At 41.7% G+C, this 8,349-nt stretch overlaps 1 protein-coding gene across 1 annotated transcript; it reads right to left on the reverse strand.

Moving 5' to 3' along the window:
- Positions 1 to 1,094: 1,094 nt before the first annotated feature.
- On the reverse strand, positions 1,095 to 6,714 carry ncdn (neurochondrin). Its single transcript, XM_083926223.1, has 8 exons — positions 6,573 to 6,714; positions 6,152 to 6,381; positions 4,096 to 5,152; positions 3,346 to 3,515; positions 2,913 to 3,151; positions 2,593 to 2,808; positions 2,312 to 2,454; positions 1,095 to 1,839 (listed from the first exon to the last, which is right to left on the reverse strand). The coding sequence occupies exons 2-8, from the start codon at positions 6,365 to 6,367 to the stop codon at positions 1,421 to 1,423; spliced, it is 2,460 nt and encodes an 819-aa protein (XP_083782349.1). The 5' UTR covers positions 6,368 to 6,381; positions 6,573 to 6,714; the 3' UTR covers positions 1,095 to 1,420.
- Between the last annotated feature and the right edge of the window lie 1,635 nt (positions 6,715 to 8,349).

Genomic DNA, 8,349 nt, shown 5'->3' on the forward strand with positions numbered 1-8,349 from the left:
GAGGCATGACTATGACAACAGTGTGTCTCTCAGTTCTTTTTGACTTCCCTATCCTGTCGGTGGCTCTCGGGCCCACAGCCCATTTGTTCCTACAGAAGAGTGAGAAAAGTGCATTAAGTGGCGGCGAAGCAAACAAAAACAGGGATTTATTCCTCTCATATTGTGTCGGACTTTAGCGGATCAGAACTTATCAGATATGAATTAATCTGCTTCAAACTGGACCTGTAGAAATGATGGAAGTTGGATTATTACCTGTTGGACAACTTTAACTTAACATCACATGTTTGAGTGCTCAAGAATATATGAATATAATATATGCCACACTGACAAAAAAGCTCTTTTTTCTATACTGAGAACATTTTGGGGAAACCTGCCTGCATATAAAGCAACTTATAAACTCTCTCCTCTCTGTGGGGGGAGTTGATGGTTCACTTTTTAAGGGAGTGAGTTTGAGCCAGGGGTGTGGAGTTACAGGAGGGACTAGTGGGTTTATACTAAATTGTTTTGTATGTTTCCATGTATTGTGTCTGTTGTTTACATCAAGGACATCTTTGGAAATAAATGTTTTTAGTGATGCTTACATTATTTGTGTTGTTGTGCTTCAAATACCTAATAAAAAATCGAATCAAAACTTTTCTATTGGGGTCAGTTTTTGAGCCAAAATGAGGCCTGCAGCAGGCCAGGTAAGGCTTGTGTTTAGCCAAGCTGAATGTCGGAAATGCCTTTAGCTACTGAAGCAGTTGTCGATCACCTGCGGCTCCTACGGCCGGTTAAGAGGAGTGAGGAGTCAAAGAGGGTATAAAACAGTGAAAGCAGTCAGTAAAGTACGTTTTTCAACAATTCAACAAACCATAACCACGAGAGGTCCTTGAGCGTACAGTCATAAGTGTGCACAAAAGAGTATTAGGCTGATGGGTCCAGTAGTGAACACATGGTTGCACCTTGCAGAGAGAATAAACTTGAGCCTCGACTCACCCGAATGAGCTCTACTTTAGGTTGAAATGTTCAGTGTTTAAGAAAAATATGATGTTAGAAGCTGCAAGAGGATGCATTAAAAGTAACTCGAGCAAAAAATAGCTTTTGGTAGGTTTTCTAACAAAATAGCTCTTTATTCAAGACATTAACATTTCACAATTGGCATGGAAGAAACTGTGTCTTTTCAGAGCACAGCTGTCCAAACATTATTACACTAACAATATGTTCAGAATTTGAGAGTTCCCGTTTTTTCAACACAAACTCATTTGCAAAGATCAGGAGACGTGCAGCACCATCTTTAACAATAAAGTCTGGGGCAGCAGGTAGCACATTATTCATGTCAGACTGATACAAGTGATAAACGCAAGTTTGGCTTCAGTAACAGCCCTCCTTTATTACGTCATTTTTATAAATAGTCCTTTAAAGAGCAGATGTCCGTGTGTTTTCACTTCACTCCCACTGACTTCTTCAGGTTCCTCATACGGATCAAAGCTCCTTTATCATTTCTCATCATGTCTCCAATCTCCACTTTACAGACAGGGCACTGGTCTGCCATGGCGCACAGAGCTTCCTCTAGCGCCTGCTGTGTGTGCTGGTCAGGTAGTGCGCTACACTGACTCAGCATGGCGAGTGTGTGTTTGAGCCAACCTTCCTCTCTGACCAGGGTGGTGATCCAGGGCTGAGCGCGGACGCAGCCTCCCAGAGCCTGCAGACACAACCTCCAGAGCTCCGCAGCCTCGTCCCAACTCTCCTCCCAGCTGAGGCTCACCTTAACCGGGCCGGGGCTGGAGCCAGAGTCCAGGGCGCTGCGGAGGAACCGGAGAGCTGTGGAGAAGAGCCGCCTCTGGCTGGCTTCAACTGAGCCTGGAATATAAAAAAAGGTTAGTTAAGCCTTGTATTCTTGAACCAAAGCGGTTAATAACAAACATCTTGTGCCTGTATTGAAATAAAAAATATTTTGGCACTACATGCGATCCATTTCATAATACGGGAATCTGAGAGGCTGAAAACAGTACTTTCTGCCATTTTTTCATGTATTTGGTGATTATTTTTCTGTTGATTGACTAAATTTACTGATGACATCTGAAGATCCATTGTCAATGTCTCTGTAACACCTGTGATTTTCCTGCTATGACATGTCTGCTGCGCAAAAGGCTTCTTTACAAGCACACCGAATAAAAAATACAAACACAAGCACCAAAAAAAACCTGTAGTTTGCTGTAATGAAATGAAAAAAATACTGTAGAATTTTAATACAGACAGGAAACATAATACAACCTGCAGTGCATGTAATTAATCACAATCAAAAGCTAAGGCCAAAAAGAGAATATTCCACCTGAAGGAGCTGCCTTGAGTCTGCCAATCATCAGCGCCAACGTGCAGTAATTTGCTGCTAGGACCAGCAGGCGGGGTTTATGCACCAACACAGGAAGTGCTTCACTCAGAAGGGCCTCCAGTGTTCTGAAACACGGGTCCTTCCTGAACAACGAAGAAATAAGAAGTTTAAAGTTAACCGTTAGCGTGGATGGTGATATCTTAGTATTGATGGATATAAATGAAACATCAGATCATTCAATAGCAGGCTCCAGATGAGGATTTCACTTGAGAACCAGCTACCTGACTCTCTCTGGCTCTGTGACGGTGAAGTTGAGGAGGGCTGAGCAGGCTGTCTCCATGCTGGGATCCCTGGCTGACGCCACCCCACTTTTCCCCTTGAGTGATGTCCAGCACTGCGACAGGAAGTCCACCAACAGGGCCGGGGTGTCGAGGGTGAGCAGCACCTTCCTGGGACCTTCCTCTGCCGAAAGGTGGCACAGAGCTGGGAGGAGATACCTGAAGAGGAGGAGGAGGGAGGAGGAGGGAAGAAGAGAAAGTACTGTCAGGTAACTGCAGAATATTTGGAGTAAAGTTTTAAAATAATGTATTGTCTTATTTACCTCAGAGCTGCTTTGCCCGTCCACGCCTCCTTCTCCTCTCTGACTGACATCTGGGTCATCCAATCAGAGAGGCCCTGCTCTGGGCTGTCACCCTGCAGGTGGCTCCGGGTGTAGCTGATCAAGAACGGCAACAGTCCTGTCACTTCCTCCTTCAGACAGGAAGTCTCTTCAGCCAGCCATGCGCACAGAGAACGAAATGTGGCGAAAATAAAAGGGTCACCATAGCGACTTTTATCCACCTAAGAGAACAGGAAGAGACGAGGACGAGTCTATTAGAAAAGTGCATGGATTGAGCTCTGAGGAGAGTTCATGTTTTACTAAGGAAAATACAAGATTTGGATTGCTTTCCTATTGTTACATTCCTAAACAGTGATACAACAGTAACAATGGTTGGCATTTTTATTTCATCGAAGCTTAAACATCATCCCCTCACCTGCTGCAGGTGGTACATTAAAGCGGAGAAGGCCTCCTCCAGCACGCAGAGGACCTGCCGGCTCTGCTGCAGGCTGATCGAGGGGATGGAGCTGTGAGCAGGGACAGCCGTCTCTGACACTCCCAGACAGCAGGCCTGCTCTATGGCAGCCTCCATGATCCGGTAACAGCCTGGGAACAAGAAGATATAAGAAGGTTAAGTGACGTTGAAGCTTAATCACGTTTTAATCAAATCTTACCCACGAGGCTTCACGACAGATATTAAAAAACAGGGTCGTAGCTTCCATTGATGACAGCAAAGTCACGACCTCAGCACCGCTTCAGGGAATTTGAGGATTTTAAACAACCAGAGAAGGAGCTTACATCCTACAACTACAACACACACACATATATATATATATATATATATACATGGCACATTTTAAAACTCCATTCAGATATCTGCTTTCTTAGCAGCACAGTTACATTCAAATATTGCTTTAAAACAACATTTTGACAATTTTGTTATAAAAAATGTGGAAAAAGAAAATTTAGAAGACACTTTGTGGTTTGTCATAAAAATGAATGTGGGGATTACTGAGGGAATTTGGACTCTTGGCCTGAGTATTTCTACGGTTCTGGTTAAAATAATTATTTTCCATTGAGTAAATTAGGAAATGCAGTGTAGGGATATGCATAAATACACAAACTAACTGCTATGGTGGTCTGCAAAAAGGTGGATTGTTCAGGATACAATAAATAAACACATTACCTGTGAGTGTGTGCTGCAGCTCTGGACTCAGTTTGTTACCGGGTGGTTCCTCCAAACCCATTCTGACCTCCACACAGGCTCGGTTCACCAGTAAGCAGCAGAACTTTGGCGGACCCACCTGCTCCCACCCGTACAAATCCAGCAGACAAGCACTGAGGACCAGGATCTGCCCAATCTGTCTCGGGGTCAACTTAGCCTGCAACATGGGTCTCAATACCCCCCATACACGGGCCGCGACTCCCTTCATCTCTTCGCTCTCCAATGCCGCTCCTACTGGGGGGAGAAACTGCGACAACTGGGCACACGTGTCCAGCTTGGTCTGGTCTGTGGCTTGGCAGAAGTCTTTGGAGAGCCTGACCAGCAGAGTGAGGAGCTCTGCAGGGTGTTTAGTCCACACCTTGTCCTTGGTTTTACCTGAGAGTAGGCAACCAAGCAAGGCAAGCCCCCTCTCGTGGCTGAAAGTCTGGTTATGTTCCACTGCCTTGCACAGAGCAGGAATGGCACCCCTGCTCAGCAGCTGGTCGGCACCTTGGGGTAAGGCGCACACAGCTGTGAGGATTTGGTAGCAGTCAGCAGCCATGGCCTCATCAAGCTTGGAGGAGGTTTCTTGAGATGTTGATACTCCGTTTGCTTCACTGACGTCCCCCTTTTGCTTGCTGCTCTCGCCCTCTCCTGCTGATTTCGCCGCATTGCCAGGGTCACTTTCTGTGTTTGAACTCTCCGCTGACTGGACTTTACAATCTTTATTCTGCTTCATCTCCCCACCCTCGTTCTGTTGCTGGGCTTCCTGCCGGTTCATGGGACCATTTGCTAAAATGCCCAGCAAGAGTGGGACGGTGGTGAGGAGCTGGGGATGGGAGGCCATGTCTGGATCCGTGCTCAGGGCAGCCAACAGAGCCGTACCCAGTGAAAGGAGTTCCTGTGGGGGTAAGCCAGAGTTGTCGCTCCCTCTCACCGCTGTCACCAAAAGCCGAGCTGGAAGGTTCAGACCAACGGCCTCGAAGATGCGCCTCAAGGTGGGTTTGTCTAGCTGGCTCGCTGGGCACAAGCGAGTTATCTGAAAACAGGGCGAAGAAAACAACTGAGGCAACTGAACACCTGACGGAGCTGAGGTCTCTATATACAGCTATATCCCTTACACAGTAAACAGGCAGCACCTATGCTATGGATTCTACCTTTTGTGAAAGTTGTGTTCATTTTTGTTTATGTCGATTTAGAGAAGAAGTGGTTCATTTTACCAGGTCCAGTGCTGTTGAATTATTCAGCGTTATACTGAGGTGAGAGATTATATATGTGTTTTATTGATTAATATGGGTATATTGCAGATCATGAAAATATAGTCAATTGTACTGGTTGGAGCTGCAACTAAATAACTATTCATTATAAAATCTGTGGACAAACCCCTTGGCTCTGTTGCTTGATGTAAAATAGAGAATAATCTACATATCCCCATGTTTGAGAGCAAGAAACAGATAATGTTTGCCTTTGTCGTGATAAATGACTTGTACATCTGTCTATCAACTGATCGATTAATTAGCTTATCGTTTCTGCACTATTTATATTTAAATTTAATTTAATCTAAAGGAAAAAAGGGAGGGAGCCAGTCCATACACCTTTTCCAAGGTCAGATTAAAGCACTTTCAATGTCCATTTTCAAGTTTTTCCAGCACCTTACAGTTAATAAATTATATATTTCTACGAATACGTACAGATATCGAAAATAATTAATTCACCTTTATTTTCTTCCATTAAAATCACGTTAAAAGAGATGGTATTATGTTATAAACACCAAAAATGTTTTGTAATACCAAAAGGATGAGAAATTAAATTATATTTCTATTCTATAAGCTATTTGTTGTGAAATAAATGTGGATACAATTTTACTTTATTCAAAATTCAAGCACTTTTCAAGGATTTCCAGCACCTGTATGAACTCTGAAATTGCTTTGTGTCTTCAGTGCCTTTAAATGGCTGCATTTGTGATTTCTGTACTTACATATGTATTAGTTTTACAGTCAGTAAAGCAGCGTGTTGTGTGTTTATTAATCACACTTACCAGAAGAAGAGCAGCTAATGTGTGGCTGTCATTTTGAGCCTGCCTGAGAGCATGAAGGCATCTCTCCAGCACCTCTCTCTGGGCATCGGTCAAACCTCCTCCTGCATCCCGCTCTGAGCCTCCTCCTTCACCGCCTCCACCTTCTCCTCCTCCCTGCTCCTCTTTCACAGAAGGCCGGCTACTAACGACAGATGTAACGTCGGTACTGTCAGCCATGATGACCTTAGTAACTATGTCCAGGAGAGGAATAAAAACAAGAACAGCAATTAAAAGTCAGACTGAAAATCATGATCAGGCCACATCGTTGAGGGCAACGAGAGCCGCCTGATTCAACGGTTTTCAGTTGAGTCATTCTAAGTAACGGTTAGCATGAATTCGACCGTTAAAATTTGAATTTGTTAACGTTTATAAAATAACTTACTTTGTTGACAGCTTGGATCACGCGCGGCAATAGCTCGTGCGCACTTTCCGGAAGTACAATGTCAAAATAAAGTTGCAAGTAACCAATGGAAACGGCCCAAGAATGTCGAAGAACCAATCGCAATAAGGGTAGTTGGAAGGCGGGGACGCCATTTTGGTCCGTGCTGTAACGTCGGAGAATCGAATGCTAATGGAAGGAGGCTGGGACACCAAAAATGCGCATGTGTTTTACTCATAGAATGTGGCGGACCTTGTTTTTGGGGCGTCCTAGCCTCCTTCTATTAGCTTTGAACGTCAGAGAAGCAGCAATTCTTAATATTGTGTACAAACCATAGACTTTATAATAAATAAAATCATCATGCAGTCTGTGTACAAACCATACAAAATGTACAAATTGTTTTTATACAAGAATATAGATTTATAGTTAGTTCTATCATCAATGGTTTTAAAGAGCTAATTAAAGGCTGTAGTAATCTACATGAGGTTATTTACCCTCAACAGACACTTTACTTAGATTGAATCCAATTTATTAGTTACAAATATACCGATAAAAATATTAATAGATGATGCATTTATAGCAAAGGGAAAATAACTTCTCATGGAAAAACGTATTGTGATACAAACTGGAGTAGAGCTTGGCTTGTCCCATTTTCATTTTTTAATTTCTAACAAAATTAGGGAATTACATCTCAAGCTATTACATAACATCAATCGTACTATTGCATACATATCCAAATGTTCTGACATTGATGACAGCTCTTCCTTCTGTAAAAAAAAAAGATAGAAAAAGTATCACCCATTTATTGTATAAGTGTCCATTTTGTATCATCTTTTAGAAAGATTTGAAACATTTTCTTTTTACTCAATCTACAGTTAGGTATCACTTTGATGAGAAAATTATCTATCTATCTACTATTATTATTAATTTGGCTCCTTCTCTCACAATAATACATTTAATATGATTAATCTCTTCATATTAGTAGGTACATTTCATAAACATAAAGTCGAAATGTCTTCATTCCCACTATTTTTAATTGAATTTAAATATATATGTTGAGTCTCTGTCATTTGTTGAATCCAACAAAATTGGTTTATCAGAATTTTATCCAAATATTGTCTTGAATGCCTCTCGCTTTGTTTTGTTTTTTTGTTGCTCTTTCAGTTTTTCATACTGTTTGATGAAAAATAATGTAAATACCCATATACTAGACATTAATACCTTACTGAGTCATTATGTTTGAAGTATCTATTATTTATTTATTAATTTTTAGTTAGTATTATTTATTTAATTGTCTGTTTATTTTTTGTAGTATCTTTGATTTAGTTACTAATTGTGTCACACATATACTGCTAATTGTATGCCTTGTGTTTTGTACATTTAAATTGTTCAATTAAAAAAAACACAAAAAATAAACAAAAATGATCATACCCCTAAACTCGGACTTTTTTGGGGGGTGTCCCAGCCTCCTTCCATTAGCCTTGAACCCCGGAGAAGCGAAGCAGCAGTTATATTGTTTACAGACATTTTAATTCTTGATTTATTTATTTTTTGTTTGTTTCTAGCATTAAATAAACCACAAAATAACTAAAGCGTAGCAGGTTAACTGTTTATGTTGAGCTGAACGAGGTCGCAAACTGACAGTTGGTCGGCAGGTGGCGCGCGCACGGCGGAAGTAACGTTTGTCGGATTAACGTCAAACGTCTTCAGTTTAGGAGTTCAATTTAAGATACATATTTAAGATATTTAATTTTAAATCCTGTTGTTTATTGTACCAACA

This window comes from Echiichthys vipera (assembly GCF_963691815.1).
Source record: "Echiichthys vipera genome assembly, chromosome: 13".
Classification (NCBI taxonomy): domain Eukaryota; kingdom Metazoa; phylum Chordata; class Actinopteri; order Perciformes; family Trachinidae; genus Echiichthys; species Echiichthys vipera.